The 17,140-nt window shown below is 42.9% G+C and overlaps 1 protein-coding gene across 4 annotated transcripts; it reads right to left on the bottom strand.

The window, feature by feature from the left end:
- Positions 1 to 5,866: 5,866 nt before the first annotated feature.
- On the bottom strand, positions 5,867 to 17,075 carry pcdh12 (protocadherin 12). 4 transcript variants are annotated; one of them, XM_085906308.1, is made up of 6 exons: positions 15,777 to 17,075; positions 11,839 to 15,359; positions 9,861 to 9,955; positions 9,256 to 9,407; positions 7,715 to 7,870; positions 5,867 to 7,174 (listed from the first exon to the last, which is right to left on the bottom strand). In XM_085906308.1, exons 2-6 carry the CDS (start codon positions 14,665 to 14,667, stop codon positions 6,948 to 6,950), a joined length of 3,459 nt encoding a protein of 1,152 aa, XP_085762434.1. In that variant the 5' UTR covers positions 14,668 to 15,359; positions 15,777 to 17,075; the 3' UTR covers positions 5,867 to 6,947. The 4 variants fall into 4 exon arrangements, with proteins under 4 accessions (XP_085762434.1, XP_085762432.1, XP_085762436.1 ...); XM_085906306.1 differs by having other exon boundaries at positions 11,839 to 17,075; XM_085906310.1 differs by having other exon boundaries at positions 7,715 to 7,867; positions 11,839 to 17,075.
- Between the last annotated feature and the right edge of the window lie 65 nt (positions 17,076 to 17,140).

Genomic DNA, 17,140 nt, shown 5'->3' with positions numbered 1-17,140 from the left:
TACCTTTGGTGTTTGCAAATCTTTCCTGTCTGGGTGATAGTAATGAGCCTTTAAACTCAACATGAGGCATTTATACCTCGTCATGACGGATAAACTCGTAATGATGACTTTTATTGTGGTATGGGTTTTTTTGTCTCTACGGTTGGCACCCAAATGATGTCAAATAATCTAGTGAGATGAGAACGACGTGGTTTTGTGTTTTTCAAGAATAAAATCTTATTTTATTTTCATCTGAGAATGACTTTGAAAATATATAACTTCATTGGACTTCAAATTCATTTTTTTAGTTTCCCAACCTTTTAATGACTTGCAATGCAAATAAACAGTAAGAAGAATCCAAAACAAAAAGTATGCTGTTGTTGTCTGTCGCACCTGTCCATTGTGTTTTGCCTTTCTCGCTCTGTGACCTTTCATTTTGTATGAGGATGGCAGCACCAATCTGTTATTTAAACGATAACAGGCGGGGGGGAAAAAAATGAACCTTCCGTCCTTGTTGACACCCGTGAACAACGAGGACCGCAGGAAGATGGCCCCTGGCTAAAATTAATTCTCCAGTGGAAATGAATTTAAAACAGTACCAAAAACGGCCTGAGATGGCAGCATTGCACCATCGTTTACAAGACCACGTGGAGATTCTTGAAACCGAGCTGACCCCCCCAAAAAAAATATAAACTTGACGTTACATTTCTATTTCTGTATTTCCAATAAACATTCTACTAGTACTTTTGTTTCATAGACATTGCATGATAATATACATACCAGTCCACAAAGTTGAATGACTCGAGGATTGTCAACGTTGCCCTGAAGATTTCTGGATAGAAATATTAATCTTTATAATAATATAAAATAAATATTATTATTTGAAATTGTTGGACCTGACTGATTATCAGGAGGGATTTTTAACAGACCTCAAACCATTCTGAACACACGTTTTAGAATAGTTTAAAAAGACGTAAAAAAAATTAAAAAAAAAGTCGGAATGAGACAAAATTGGGACTAAAATGTTATGTGTGGACTTGGCCTAAATCGCAGATGAGTAAGTTAAATAATTACCTATCAATGCTAAAAGTAGTGCTAATACTTACAGAAAACTAAAGTATTCTGTTGAGTTTTTTCTTCCTTTTGTGCCACTAACTAATCAAAATGAAAAATAAAGTGTCAGAATGTTTATTTGTGGAAAAAGTCAAACACGCGGCATAGTCATCTAGTAATAGTTTATTTTGTTCCTTTTTGCAAGGCGATGGTGTAAAAAGGCCACGCGACCGGGCAGACGCTTTTTAAAATGTCATTTTCTGCTCGGCTGCCTGGCCGACTTTCAAGCAAAACAAACACCGCCATTTAAATCACCGCCGGCTCAAATCAGCGCAGACGCAGCGACGGCAAATGTCAACGCTACGCGGCACAGCCACGGGGTGTTTGCACCGGACCGGAGAACACCTTCGCACCTTCGACAACATACCGACACTCCGATCGTTTCAAAGGAACGTCGCTTTGACACTCTCCACTTCATTTTCATTCTTCCAGACTCGAACACGATCACAAATATTGGGCTGGAATCCATAAAATAAAACACAACATTCCAGATGAACTTCAATATTTTGAGTGATGCTTTCGAGTGGTGCCCAAAGACAAACCCCAAAAATTCCCAACTCAATGCACCATCGTGTTTTGTGATTTGTTGGAAGCGAATTCTAATAAATTAAGATTTTATTGACAGTTTGGACGAGGAAGAATTTCTTTCATTGACATTCGTCGGAATTGCGCAACATATTTCCCAGAACATGTTGAGGCTCCGCTGAACAATTCTGTCTGACAAAAATGAACAAAAAAATCCAGATACTTTGTTTGAGCTTCTTTAGTTCCGACATAATTCTATCTTTTATATATATATGTATATATACACACTGTGGTTTAGCAGCAATTTCTACTAAGTAGTCGCAGTCTTTACAAGTTCTTTGGAGTCCTCCAAATAAATGTTTACAAGTCCTCCTGAACTTAAGAGTCTCCAAAACTTGTAACAAGTCTTCACTAGTCCTTAGGATTCCTCACAGATCCTCCAAATTTTTAGTCATGTTCAAGTCAATTCAAGTATTTAAAGCACCACATACAGTATCATTCTTTTTAAACCATTTCAACAATCAAGGAAGAAAGAAAGGTTTTCCATTGTTCATGTTCTGCATATATGCTTTACACTAATATTGATATTCATGAATATTGATTTTGATATTAATAATGTTGCTATCGTACGTTAGCCTGAGGGCGATTGTAAAGTTTCTCTCGTGGTTAATGACGTTGGCCGAGCGCCGGTGTGATTGATGGGTGGCATTTCGGCATCACGAGGTGTTACGCTTCGCTACAAGGCAACGGGGAGGCGGCCCAACCTTTTAACAATCCGCAGCCTGCCGTCCGTCTTTTGTTCTCATTAACCCACCAAATGAGGTCAGCGAATGGCGGGAGCCGCAAATATGACAACACAAAGACGGTGGCACGAGGAGGGCAAGGCAGGTACGCCAACACAGACGATGGCAACACAAAAGCGCAAAAAATGGCAAGGCAAAGATGGGAATTTGAAGGTGATGACTCAAAGATGGAAAAACAAAAAAGTAAAATGAAGACAGTAAGACAATGATGATAACACAGAAATGACGACGCAAAAAAACATGAAGACAACGACATAAAGAAGACAACGCATATCAAATAATATCAACTTGACCATTGGTATGCTTGGAATCACACTTGCTTGTGATTTAGGGCTATATGAATAAACTTACCTTGACTTGACTTGACTTGACTTGACTTGACTTGCTTGCAAAGACCCAAGTCAGATACGGTCCAACAAGTGAAACAAAATTTGTAATACTCCATTCTGGATTTGAAACAATACATATATCTTCATTTAGTTATTGTCTTAAAAGAAAATGTCTGAATGGATGTTTATATTTTTTGTGTGACTGGCCGGATGTGTTGCTCATCAAGTTTGATGGGTTACAGATTGTCGGCTTCTCCTCACCTGTTGTCTCTTACTAATCTGGACAAGCAGAGCACATGGCAACACTTTAAAAAAAATGGCGGCAATGTCACCAACTTTGGCCCCAAATTGTCTTGATCCCCCAAACTGCCTTTGGGGGTTTAATTAAAAATTAAAATCCGTTTAAAGGATCCGCTGAAGTGAGCCCTAAGAATGTTCTGGCTTCTATTTGAGGGTCTATTCATGATTGAAATTTCTACCAAATTTCTTGTTGAGTCGAAGGCTCTTTGGAGACAGAGTTTCTTTTTACAATCAGTTACAACTTGGTCAATTAGGTTAACCAAAATGGTTAACATCCTGTGTTTTTTTTCATCTTTGACTTCTCAAGACGTTTCTTTTGTGTCTAATCACAATAGACATGCCTACCAAATTTCATCTCATCTTGTCAAACTGACTGTGCAATCTGAATTTGCACGAATGACTAAAATGAGGCTAAAATATCCACTTCAAACTCTTAGTATCGGGGGCTGAAATTTTTGGATGAACCTTTTGGATTTCATACCTGGAAATGGAAGCGTCTCCCTCCATGAACACAGCTGCAACAATTTTGCCAATGTGAAAAGCTCCAAATGTTGATTTATTTGGCCTGAGATTGGTCAACTTTTCAATTTGAAGAGAGTCTGGGCTTCGGTAACGGCCGGCGCTCTTCATACATGTGAGCATCCCTTCATTTTTCTCTGTCGCCTACTTTTGTTTTTCCGCATGGCTTCGGCCATCTCTCATCATTTGGAATCGGACCCCCTCCCACGTAGGCCTCCCGGCTAGAATGGAGGCAGGTCGGAACCCCATCAATAGCTGACGCTAACGTAAATCACAACGCCTACCGCTTATCAAAGTTAACATTCTGATGGACTTTGCTAGCTAGTGCAAAACATTTTGATTTTCATCTTTATTTTTTCTCATTTATCATCATTCTGGTTATTATGGTGCCAAAAATTAGACTGCCAGCCTCCTGTAAGCATCTCCTGGAGTTCATCAAAATCAATCATTTGCATTTTGTTTTGACTAATTTTTTTGTTTTTTAAGGAGTTTGACTCTGGGAGGGAAGACAAGACTGACTGTGATGTTCTATTCCTGTCACCGGCCCTGAGTCAGACGTTTATCTGCAGGAGACTGCTGCCCTCTAGTGGTTTGATCTGCAACAACACGAGAAGAAACTGCAACATTTTTGTGGTGACTCGTTCATAATACTTTTGAAATTGCATCGTTTTTTGCTCATGCCTTGTAATAAATGTGAATATTCTCCAACTTAATGTGTTGCGGTTGTTGTTATATAAAATCAGCTCTGACAGTGTTGAGTATATTTCAAATCAATTTATGACATTTTCATTGTGTTGCTGCAACATTGCTGTAGTTATGTTACTTTTTTTTATGCAAACATTTCTTGTCGAATTCTGGGCTTTAAGTTGGTGTATCAAGATGATGGCAAGAAAATTAAAACACTTGTTGTATTACTTTTATTGTTTGGCTAATATTTCTGTTACTTTTACTCCGCCGAACTCTGTACTTCAATAGCAGACTGCTTTTAATCAGAATTTTATTACATTTCTGCTCATATTCCGAGTCGCTGTGGCACATTTAATACCAAAGCGCATTAGCCGCGAGCGCACGTGTACGCTGCCAGAGAAGCAAAGTGTTTGTTTTGCTCTTTTTTTGCTCGCTCGTTCGCCTGCACTCTAAATCTTTCTTTGGATTTCAAACGAACGTCTAAGTGGAAGATGAAGCAAGCCGAGTCAGCGTTTGTTGAATATCCCGCTGATGTATGGCGGCCTAGCCGAGCTTAGCGCGGGAACCTTTTCACCTCATCATCAAGACAAATGTGCGACGGGTGCTAAATATGCGACACGCCCTATTCAACATGGCAAATGGGAGTGTGGGAGAGAGGATTTGTCCATTTTAACAGCCTTTCCATTTTTGATTATATATCACTTAGGTTGCCATGACAACAAAGCTCAGGCATTATATGAACACCATATCACAGCAAAGCCTTCTACGTGCCTACAAATTTCCATCAGATTTAGTCATTTTTTCTGTGACGCTTTTTTTTTGACATTGTTTGTTTTTTTGGTCGTTTTCTTTTGCTGTGACGGTGATTGTTTTTGTGGTTATTTTGTTGTTGTTGAGGCAGTTTTGTCATTGTTGCCCATTTTGTTATCTTTAGATAGTTTTTGTCATGTTGTTCTTTTTTTGTGAACATGGTTTTGGTTGTTTTGCCACTGTTGGACTTTGTTGTATTGCTGTGAGTGTTGTTAATGTTGTTGTCGTCATTGGTTTTTTTTTTCTCTATTATTGCATTTATTGTTATATATATTATTTGTGTGGTTTCATTTCAGTTCTTATCATAGCTATTGTTGTGATTTTTATGTTGTCTTTAAGGTGTTTTTTCTGGTTATTTATTTTGCTGTCGACACCTGTTTTAACCTTTTTTGCTTTTGTTCATATTGTCATTATGGTTATACCTGTATTTGTCATTGTTGCCCCTTTTTTGTTTTTATTTCTGAGGCCATTTTTTAAAAATCATTTTCTTTGTTGTTATTTTCTTTATTGTCATTTTCAATATTTATCTTAACTGGCTGTTGGCATCATCTGTTAAGATCTTTCGTTCATAATTAAACGCAAATGACAAAAATAAAAAAGAAATAATAACAATAATTAATAATGAATCTATAGTCCAATGTTGCAGGGCTAAAAAAAAAAAAAAAAAAAATCTGGAATCCAGAGGTTTTTCCACGGGTGTGATCCATTTAATGACCAATAGAGGGGACCAGTGCACCAACCAAACCCTCACAAACACAGACACACACAGACACACACACACACACACGCACACAGGTTTCAACATCATCTTCAGTTTATTGGAAAGAAACGTACAAACATGTGATAAGGAACCAGAATTATGTACAGAGTGCTTTTCCTCCCATGAACAATAATAGTTTGTAGCATTTCAAGTCTGCTCATCAGTCAACATGTGTTCTCAGCAGGTTGCCATGCTGCCCCCTCCCCATACATAAGCCATACATCCCCACATACATAAAGTTTCCCTCACTTAATAAGCCATTTTCAAACAAAACATCAGTCTGGTAGCCATTGACCTCCTTTCATTTAGCTACTTCCTTTCTCACACTTCCTGTTTCCCCCCCTTTCATTGTATCCACCCGGCAACTTTATCGTGACAATTTGTCATTTTGTCTTCTTCCTTTATAAAGTCATATTTGATTCAGTGTTGACGCAAAACAAAACTGGGTTCCGTAAAAACCCTGCTCATTTGTCAGTGCAATTAGTATTTGACATTAAAACACTCAAACATGTCAAAATTGCCTTTTTTTTTTTTCTAAGCTGACCTTGTTTGCTTAGCAATCTGACTTCATGTTTGTCACTGTGCGGCGATGGCACAACATAGAATTACCCAAATTAATATTCAAATACGAAATATGAAACTTTCAAAACAAAATGATATCATAGTTCTTGGGAGTCTTGCTTGATTGGGATTTTTGGTTGGGGCTATAGTTTTTTGATCCTCAAAATGTGTCATTTAACTGAGTAACTATCACACATGATTTTGTTTTTTCAAGTCGAGCTCCCATAGCAAACATAAAATTTGAGACGATCTCCAAAAAGGTCTCTCGAAGACATAACTGAAAAGATAGCGCAAGGCAGCCATTTTGGTTTTGAAATGGCTCCCTTCCCTTTTTGTTCCTCAGACTACAAAGGATAGGATGAAAAACCAAAATCTTAGTTTTGGTCAAGGCAAATTTGGGTCATTTAAGCACCATCTGAACACACTGTGCATCTTTTTACCTTTTGGTTAGGAAATGTTGCAGTCAAGCATATACAAATCACTTAGTGGTTTAAATTAAAGAACAAAATGAGATGATCAGACATAAGACTCACTTTCATGTGATTTCTTTGGGTCCCAGTGTTAAAAGCGTCCAGGATGCGATGCCAGACCTCTCATTGGGCTGCTCGTAGCGGGCATAGCAGGGTCGGCCTCCAATGAACGACGATACGCCGAGGACAGCCGGTAGAGAACGTCAGCTCGAGGGCCGGGGTGGGCGTCGGCTTTCTGCGTCATCAGCATTTCAAAGAGTGTGCTGACCTCCGAGAGCAAAGCCCCGCCCAGTGGGCCGTCCTTGTCTGGGGTTTTCCCTGAGAGAGGTATCAAGAGTTCCATTTATCATTTCTGACCATAATTATTGGCACACTTAAAGAATAAAATAACATAGAAATGCCTTACAACCAAACATGCAGACCTTTGTGGCATTTTGAGACTATTTTGTAACTTTAGAATGCTTTCTAAACTGACTTGTGACTTATCCCTAAAATGGCTGCTTTAATCCAAAATGACTTCCTGCGTCTTTTCAGAGATTGCTGCTTGTGGGATTTTTTGTGGGTCTAGTCGCAATGGATATCTATCAGATGCCCTCTTTAAATGAAATGACTCATAAAATGGCTCCTTCTAACCAAAATGGCTGACCTCTTGTGATTTTGGTGGGGTTGTTGAAACTTTTTGGTTGGTCTACTCATGGTAGACATAACAAAGGCAACATTGCTATCTGAAACTGGCATTGGTTGTTTTTTTTTAGTTCATTCCAAATGTGACAATACAGTTTTAGAGCCAGAAAATTAAAAATATCATCAAATAGCATTACGCGACACAATGACAGGCACAAATATATGTTGTGGTACCAAAAGTGGAGAAGGAAGATGAGGAATCCAAGGCGTGACGTGGCATCAGCTCGCTGTCATCGGATGGCGGTTCGTTGGGCACGAAGACATTGTCATGGTAATCTCCCGAAAGGGTCACAGACAGACGCGCCATCCACGACGGGTCGCTGATGTCTTCTGTAAGAACACCAATGTCACGTTATTGCTATTTCTGTGATTGGCGTCTTTGTCTGTTCTTCCTGTTTGTGTAGTTGCCGTGACGACAGCCTTGACATCTTTTACTGACTCAATGCTTATATTTCTTTTTCTGTTCTATTTTCATTTATTCTCTTTTTAACAACAACTTTTAAATGGCAAACAAGAATCGTTCCAGATGATGTTTTTTTAAAGAAGTCAATCTCTTTCAGTTGCCTCCTTTGTTTGAACACAACCACGTGCAAGCCATTAATGTGTGCATGCACACACACACACACACACACACACACACACACACACACACACACACACACACACACACACACACACACACAAGTAGTAGTTAGGGATCTGGCGCCCATTCTGAGCCCCTTTTTTCCTGTCTTTGTTTAAGAAGTTTAGATCCTTTTGAAAACCTTTTAAAGTTTTAGCTGGGGGGAAAAAACAGAGAAAAAACATGGTGGACCATCCGGTTAGCATGTCTATCTGGCAGCCCACAAGTTCCAGTTTGAACCTGTTTGTCAGTCAGTTTCATATCTTCTGCGATTGACTTTTTTTCCTTGTGATTTTTAGTTGTTAAAATATTGATTTGGCGCTTCATGTTTTCTTGCTTCACATTTACTTCCATGTTGATTTTGAATTTTCATTCTCTATATTTAACGGGTCAACGGGTGTTTCATTGTTTTCTTTTTTTGACCGTCTTGATTTTTTATTCCATCTCACCCGCCACCCTCCCCCACCAGACTTCAGCCGTACAGAAGATGGATATTGCATTAATTCACTTCTTCTCCTCCTCTTGAAGTGTAACTAAATCCCCACCTCGCAGGAAGGAAAAGAAAAAAGTCAACGGGCCCAAAAGGAAAAAAAAGGGAATTGGAATGTTGGCGGCGGATTCAAAGAGCCCACAAAAGCGCGCGCACACACCTGCACACACACACACACACACACACACACACACACACACACACACACACACACACAGTGTTTGTCCAAGGTAATTCCCTCCTTAAGGAGCCTCAGGGCTCAGACCACCACAATAGCAGGAAGACACAAAAGCACACGTACATTCACATGACTCACAAACATACTTATTACACACAGATAATTTGAAGGTTGAATATGAACGTAAAATGCAGTTAACAACACAGGTCACATTCTGTAAAGAACGAATTAAGTTTACTAGTTGGCATGCTAAATAATACTCGAGCTTGAACATTTGAGTCACGAGTGTGTGTGTGTGTGTGTGTATGTGTATGTGTATGTGTATGTGTATGTGTGTGTGTGTGTGTGTGTATGTGTGTGTGTGTGTGTGTGTGTGTGTGTGTGTGTGTGTGTGTGTGTGTGTGTGTGTGTGTGTGTGTGTGTACCAGAGTGATTGAGCAAGTTATGAAGTCCCTCCTCAAGTTGGGGGTCGATGGGCGAGTCCCTGCCCGCGTCCCAGTCCATGTCCCCCGCCTCGCTCTCGCCATGCCCGCTGTCCTTGGTGCTTTGCCAGTCAGGACAGTCCTGACCTGCGTATCTATGAGCGTGCACACACAACCAAAATACCTCACTTAAGATTCAGTTGTGTACAGTTTTTGCTCAAAATCAAGTGTCAGGTGATGTCTCACTTCTTGTGATTGTTTGACTTCCTGTTTGTCTGTTGTGTTTATTTTAGGCATAGAAAATTGTCTCGCACACACAATCACACTCATGAGTCTTCACAAAAACTTCCAGTGTTTATCTTTGCAATACTGCATCATACTGACAGATGTTCCGGATATTTCCACCACCTTATTCAGTTTCATGAGATGGTCAAAATGTTAGGAACATACCCCAAAAGTCAAACACTCCCAAAAAGTTAGTGTTTCCATGCATTGAGGTGTGGGGGTCTAGGATTTTCAAACTTGTTGTCAAAATGTTGTCCTTTGTGCTTTTTTTTTTTTTTTTTTGTGGGCAAAGAGGAAGAAGATGAGAGAGGATGCAGACTGACCTCCCGGCGGCTCGGTGAGAGTATTTGTTTCCGCGGAAGTTGGTCCGAGGCTGCAGCTGACCTTGACGGAGGAGCGACAACAGCTGCGAAATCTGCTGCAAGACGACACAAACATCCAAATTTTATCAACGGCAAAATAATAAAAGAGAGGAGAGTGTGTTTGGGGGGGCTGGGGATGTATGCACGCAAGTTGGCACTCGTGACCTCTACTACATACAAACTACTGGCTCTTACGTGACATGCGTAAGTCATGTGACATTATGACTTTCATATAATTAAGTCATGTGACTTGTGGAAAATCCTGTTTTTATTACATGTGTGTTTTTATTACAGGAGAAGCAGCTGCTGATGTCTATCATAGAGAAGGTTAATCTCTCAACGTGTGTGTGCGTGTAGACAAATATATGACTTTGTGTGTTTTTGCACGTGTGCTCTGCAGGAAGTGACCTGAGCATAAAAAAGTCTTTTCTTTTTTTTTTGGCTGCCTTCCTTCCAGGATGGACGCTGAAATGTGTGCATAGTGTCTGTGTGCGCATAACAGGCAAAACTTCCTCTCCAAGTCAGAGGGAGGAGGCCGACGTCCGAAGCAGTTCTACTGCCAAATAGGCCACCGGGGCGCGTGAAGAGTGATGCATGCTGGGTAAAAACACTAACTGCTTCCTTTTCCTCAAGGTGATGAATAGTTCTATAAATGATGACTCCAGAGATAAACCTCTAATGTGGCAGCAAGAAGCCCCAGCTACTAACGAGCGCTGCCTACTTGGCACTACTAATGACAACTAGTACTAACCACTACTAACACTCTCAGACTGTGGCTACTGACTTTAATGATGTAATGATGCGATCAAGCCTTTTTTTTTTTTTTCAAAATATGTTTCCTGATCCAAATATTTTCCCTAAATTTGCTCAAGTGGCCTAAAACAAAGTCAATTTAGTGTTTAAAAAATAATAGCTTTCTTGTGAATGTAACGTGACTGGCTTAAAATCTTTTCACTTGTTTGCCTTTGTAGCAAAAATGACATTTTGCCTGGTTTTGTCAAAGCGGAGCGATGGTGTTAACTTACATACACGCACACACATTTTATTGTGCATTGATATGTGATCTTGAGTTGAAAGCAGTCTCTGGAGGCAGATGACACTGACGAATGATACACAAGAGCGTGAATACACGTTCTGCTTTTTGCCCATCACACTCATCACTCACCTAACAGACACACACACACACACACACACACACACACACACACACACACACACACACACACACAGACAGACACAGCCTCACTGCTTTTTTTCCAGGCTCCTGTTTGATGATTTACTCAGACACGAGTGTGTGTGTATGCGTGCATGTGTGTGTTCCTTCCAATTCTCTAATGGACTTCACTTCAGATTAATTTCAAACCCTGCGGGGGACGGCAAGAGAGGGAGGCAATGGGGAAGGGGTGTAAGTTAATTAGCCACACGCTAACTGTAAGCACATGTTGAATCCATATTGGCAATGGCGGGCCAACACAATTAATGCACAGACTAAGCTAGAGAGTAAATAAGACTGGCATTATTAAAAGGACATTGAGAAGATTTAGGGAAATCATTAACACAAAGTCAGCTCAGGTCAGGTCAGGTCAAGTCGTAAAAGTCAAAGTAACTGGAGCCCTGCCCACGTCGGATTGGAATGAAGATTGAAGGCATGTGATAGATGAACATCACGTAGCTGTATCTTCGTGCTGCTCAGAAGCACAGCATAACAGCACGCATATTCAAAGGGCAGTTTGTACAATTTCGCACACAACAACTATGGGGAACGTATCATTAGCATTAGCATGTTAGCACTTTAGGCTCAACTGACTTTGGGCACTAGGTGGGGTACACCCTGAAGAGGTTGCCAGCCATGGCACACATATGCAACTAAAATCATGCATGTCAATTAGGTTATGACCTCCCCCCCCCCCCTACCCTAAACAGAGACTTGCAGACTCACTTGCACTTCCGGAGAGGCAGACGAGAGCTCGATGGAGTCTGCGAAGGCCGCCATGGATAGTCGCACTAGAGTCCGGAGGATCTGTTGCTGCTCCGCATCGCTGGAGCCCCGACTCTCCGACATTTTGGGTCTCCTGAGGGTTGCCTGAGGCGTGGAAGTCGTCGCCTCCGCCGTCTTCCGCTTCAGCGTGCTTGAATGGGATCCTGAAGAAGACGCTGACGACGGGTTTCTTGCCTTGCGAAGTGTATGATAGGAACTCGCCGGTGTCAAAGGCAAAGCAGCGTCCAGTTGGATGTTTCCGGGCTTTCGCAGTGTTCTGCCATGAGGGACATCGCCATCCAGGTGCGTTTGGGGATGGAAGCTGGAGTTCATCGTCAGCGGTGTCAACTCAAAGTGTTTCTCTGTACGCTGTTCGTGTGATAAAGTGAGTGGTGTCTTCTCGCTCTCATCCAGTGGGTTTTCCTCTTTGCGCTCTCTCATTACAGGAATCAGCTGAATGTCAGACTTTCTGATGTTTTGCTGCGGACGACGCGGGTGGCGGGTGTACGTAGACTCGGCCTCCCTGCAGTTGTAGGCCCGGTACTCTCTTTTGTCAGGTCTGCAGAAGGTTGTAACCGAGGCAATGGTGAGAAGTAGCAGAAGGCACGTCACCCCCAAGCAGATGGCCAGCATCATGGTGAAGCTGAGCCGTCCCCGGTTCCCAGCGGCTGAGTTCTTCAAGTGGTCCTTGAGGTTGATGAAAGTCACCTCCAGTGTGGCCTTGGTGGACAGGCTGGGGGTCCCCATGTCAGAGACAGAAATGTCCACCTTCACAGTTTTTCCAACCAGCTGGGTGGCATTAGTGGTATTGACAAAGAGTTGGCCCGTGGATTGGTCTAACCAGAAGAGGCTGTGGGGATTACCGTCGGTGATGAAATATTGGAGTTGTCCGTTCAGTCCCGAGTCAAAATCTTCAGCCTTTATGGTAGTGGCAAAAAATCCGTCGAATCCTTCTCGGATTGAGTGCTGGATAGGCAAAGGGGTTGTTCCTTCCTCGCCGATGCTACCCAGCTCTGCCACAACCTCTCCATGGTCCACGTTGATGGGAACAATGAGCTGGGCCACGCCATGATTGGGTCGAGGTTCCTTAATGACAGGGTAGTTGTCATTCACATCCTGGATGTCAATTTGCACCGTGGCTGTGGTCCTGAGGGGCGGGTGGCCCTGGTCCACAGCCTCCACCAGAAATAAATACGAGTGGTACTTCTCGTAGTCCAGAGGTTGAAGGACGCTGACAACGCCACTGGTCGGGTGAATGGAGAAAGGCTGGGTGGAAGTCTTTACGTCGCTGGAGTTATGAAGGTGGTACAGAACTCTGCCACTAAGCTCCAAGTCAGCATCATGCGCGTGGACCTTGAGTGCACGGTAGCCTGCGACGTTGTTTTCCTTTAATGAGGCTTTGTAGACGGCCAAGGAAAACAGCGGCGCATTGTCGTTTTCATCCAGAACTCGAACGGGAAGGTGTTTCACGCAGGACAATGGTGGATCTCCATAATCCTGCGCCACCAGCGTGATGTTATATTCCATCACCTTCTCTCGATCCAAGACACCTGCAGTTTCAATCATGTAATTTTCACCATGGATCTTCTTAATATGGAAGGGACCTGAACCGTGTTGCATCATGGCTGTCACTTTCCCGTTTTCTCCTGAGTCAGCATCCGAAACCATCACCAAGGCGAGGAAGGTGCCTGCTGGCGCACCTTCCAGCACCATTGCAGCAGGGGAACTAGGATGAGTCCAGGTCATGTGGATCCTTGGTGCGTTGTCGTTGACATCCACCAGCTTGACATGGAGCTTACAATGTGAAGGAATGGAGTTGGGTCCAAGATCACGAGCCTGGACTACCACTTCATGGGACGTCTGGGCCTCGTAGTCCAAAGGAGCTCTGATGCTCACAGCACCACTATGTGGATCCACAAAGAAAAGCCTCTGAACATCTGGATGTGAGTGCTTACTCAGCGAATACTCCACCTCCCCGTTGGTGCCCTGGTCGGGGTCTGTAGCTTTGAGGTGGATGATTGTTGTCCCACGTTCTGTGTCCTCTGGTATCTCCACTATGGGGGCACTGTCTTCAAATGTAGGACTGTTATCGTTTGAGTCCAAAATATTTACTCGGATTAAAGTACTCCCGGACCTTGGTGGGTTCCCTTTGTCCCACGCCACGAGGGTGAGCTCAAAGGTTCCTTGAACTTCCCGATCCAATTCTTTGATTACCACTAGCTCTGCCTGTTTGGTCCCACCTAGCGCAGACGTCACATCCAATGCAAAATGCTGGTTGGTGGACAACGAGTAGGTTTGAAGTCCGTTGGCTCCCGCATCTGGATCCACTGCAGACTCCAGAGGAATCCGCATCCGTAAGGCGGCCGTCTCGGAGATCTCCAGCTCCTGGACGGGGCTGGCAAAGCTGGGGTTATGGTCATTCAGGTCCATCACCTCCACGTGAACCCGCAAGCAGTGCACCGCCCCGCTCTTCCTGTACAGGACGCTAAAGGCCACTTCGCACTCGTCAGCACTGCGACACAACTGCTCCCGGTCCAACCGGCCTTGGGTGGAGACCTCACCATCTCCGGCGTTGATGGCAAAGGGAAGGGCCCACCCATGTTCCACAATCTGGAAGTTCTCAAGAGGACCCACCTGATCCATTTGCAAGAGGTCGTCCACCAGCCGGCCCACCCGGGTTCCTGCAGGTTGCTCTTCCCAGACACGGTACTGGATGGTGATGGACGACGGCTCAGAGCAGCTAACCCTCCAGCCAAAGTTCAGAACCAGAAGGAAATGAAGAAGAAGCATGATGAAAATGTCTACTGAATCATCCACATCCAGAAAAAAAAAACATAAAATGAAATAAAAATGATCAAATCATTTTTCCGAGCTGCAGAACAACAATCAGAGATTTTTAGATTCAGGTCCACCGTGCTCGATGTAGATCTGATAAAATCATCAAATAAGATGGAAGGAGAAGTGATGATCAGATGGTTTTTTCCAGTTGTAAAACAAAAAGAGTTTTGTCTGCTTTAGTTTTGGTCCAGGAGCAAATCATCATTCCCGTTTTGATCACCGCTGGCATTGCTCACTCCAACAGCTGCTTCCACCATCTTGCCGTACACTTCATCATCATCCTCACCGCTGGAAAGTTTTTCTCTTACTGAGGAAGTTTGGAAGTGAGTACCCACATGCCGACAGGCTCGACCAATGGGAGAGGAGGTGGGGTGTGCAGTATGCAAATGAATCCCAGGACAATCCACCCCCCGTCTCCAGGAAACCTGACACCCTTGTACAGTCTCTTCCCAACCTGAGCGTGATTCCCAAAACTTTCGGTCTGGAGTGTATGCGACTTGAAGACACTTCCGGTGGTTATGGATGGACTGTTTTAAATGTGCCCATTGTGAGTGGCATATTTCTACCACCCCTGTGGTACAATTACAGCTTTCTCTTCACATATTTTGTTTTGGAATTGTTGCTTGTGGTCTTAGACAGCAGCACTGAAACACATAGAAAAACTTTAAAATATGCATTCCTGCTTTAGCCACAGTTGTATTTCGCAAAGATGTTACCATTGTGTGGCCACTGTGAGGAGAGACAGCACAATACCATGCGTCACTGCACCTTTTTTGTTTAAATGCCCGTTGTTGTGGCAATTATTGAAAACTGTTGGCATATCATGTCCATTTTGCAATCAATCTGTTTTTGGTTGCTTTAAATATAGAACATGTTCTTCTAATACCTATGTTTAGTTCCAAAACATTATCAACACTTAAATATAATTAGTTGCATGACTTTAGTTTACATTCACATTAGATTCCAACCACACTTGTGTTTCGTGATTTTTTAAAGTATTTTCCCGTTTACGTTTATGCAATGTTTATAGTAAAATGTCAACAGCCTCTGAACTCGTTCACCTTTTTTTCCCAGCAATTGTTCTGTGCCGCTGATTGCGCGCTGACCCCTGACCCGTTTGCTTCCCTCCACATCATCGCCTCATCACCCCCCTCGCCACGCCGGCCGACTCCTTGGGCCACTTTGACTCCCTCACCCATCTTGGCCTCCCTCAGCTCCTCTGCCGTCTTTCTTTTCTCTTCCTGTGAAGGAAGTGGTCGGGTGGCGGTGAAGGCCGTAGACATGGGAGGATGGGGGTCGGCAGGCATGAGACAAAACAAAATGCATTCTTTCTCGTTGTACACATTCTTTGCAGAAATATACAGTTATTTTATGTGTGTGTGTGTGTGTGTGTGTGTGTGTGTGTGTGTGTGTGTGTGTGTGTGTGTGTGTGTGTGTGTGTGCGTGCGTGCGTGTGTGTGTGTGTGTGTGTGTGTGTGTGTGTGTGTGTGTGTGTGTGTGTGTGTTGTGGAGACAGGAGTTTATATGTGTATGTTTGTTTTTCGCTGGTGATCTCATCTGATTGGCTGACACACGACCAGCCGGAATGTACACCAGCTAAATCAACGGATGACATCAGATGTAAATAAAATAAAATACATCTCGACATAGTGTGTCTTCATCATATGCATCACAAGTATGCACCCTATATTTCCTTATCACAAACGATGGCTGATGTATTTTAGCCCCTCCCGCTCAAGTGTTGACAGACAACGCCAACACTCCATCCTCCACAGACTGGTCTACTCTCCTCAAACAAACAAACATTAAGCCAGGGGTCAAAGGTGAAGCCTTCGCTCGGTGCTACGTTACAAGAGCGTGCTAGCAACGCGCTAACGTGAGAACATTCACGAGTGGGAAACAAAACGAAATGTTACATTGATTGGAATTTTACATGATTAAGTTTGTCAAATGACAATGTTGAATGTGATCATTTCAGGATTGAATGCAAGTACTACTAACATTATTATCTTGTTCTCACATTTTCTGGCACAATGTTTTCACTGCTGTGTCTGGACAATGTTTACAAAAAAACGTTCTTAGATTACATGGATGGATGGATATTTAAAAACAATTTTTTTGTGTATTTTGGGAGATTTACACATTGTCATGAGACAGGAAAAACATTTGTGTGTTGTGTGTGGCCTTCATTGTTTCTTCCTGTCATTGTGAATCTTCCTGCGCAGACCAACGCACGTCAGCACTCACTTTTCTGTGTGTGTGTGTGTGTGTGTGTGTGTGTGTGTGTGTGTGTGTGTGTGTGTGTGTGTGTGTGTGTGTGTGTGTGTGTGTGTGTGTGTGTGTGTGTGTGTGTGTGTGTGTGTGTGTGTGTGCCTACGTGCATTTGTGTGTGTTAGTAGAAATGTCAAGTGTTTACGTTATTCAA

This window comes from Syngnathus leptorhynchus, chromosome 2, assembly GCF_054491065.1.
Source record: "Syngnathus leptorhynchus isolate UIUO chromosome 2, UIUO_Slep, whole genome shotgun sequence".
Classification (NCBI taxonomy): domain Eukaryota; kingdom Metazoa; phylum Chordata; class Actinopteri; order Syngnathiformes; family Syngnathidae; genus Syngnathus; species Syngnathus leptorhynchus.
The sequence above is the reverse complement of the archived record's forward strand: the minus strand, read 5'-3'. Positions and strand labels throughout refer to the sequence as shown.

What these genes read in the sequence shown, in the direction of transcription:
- pcdh12 (XM_085906306.1), bottom strand. Translation starts at nt 14,667, where the DNA reads ATGCTTCTTCTTCATTTCCTTCTGGTTCTGAACTTTGGCTGGAGGGTT. An exon ending in CTGCCTCTCCGGAAGTGCAA is followed by an intron (nt 9,956 to 11,838) that starts GTGAGTCTGCAA and finishes GTCGTCTTGCAG; the next exon opens with CAGATTTCGCAGCTGTTGTC. An exon ending in TCTCACCGAGCCGCCGGGAG is followed by an intron (nt 9,408 to 9,860) that starts GTCAGTCTGCAT and finishes GCACGCTCATAG; the next exon opens with ATACGCAGGTCAGGACTGTC.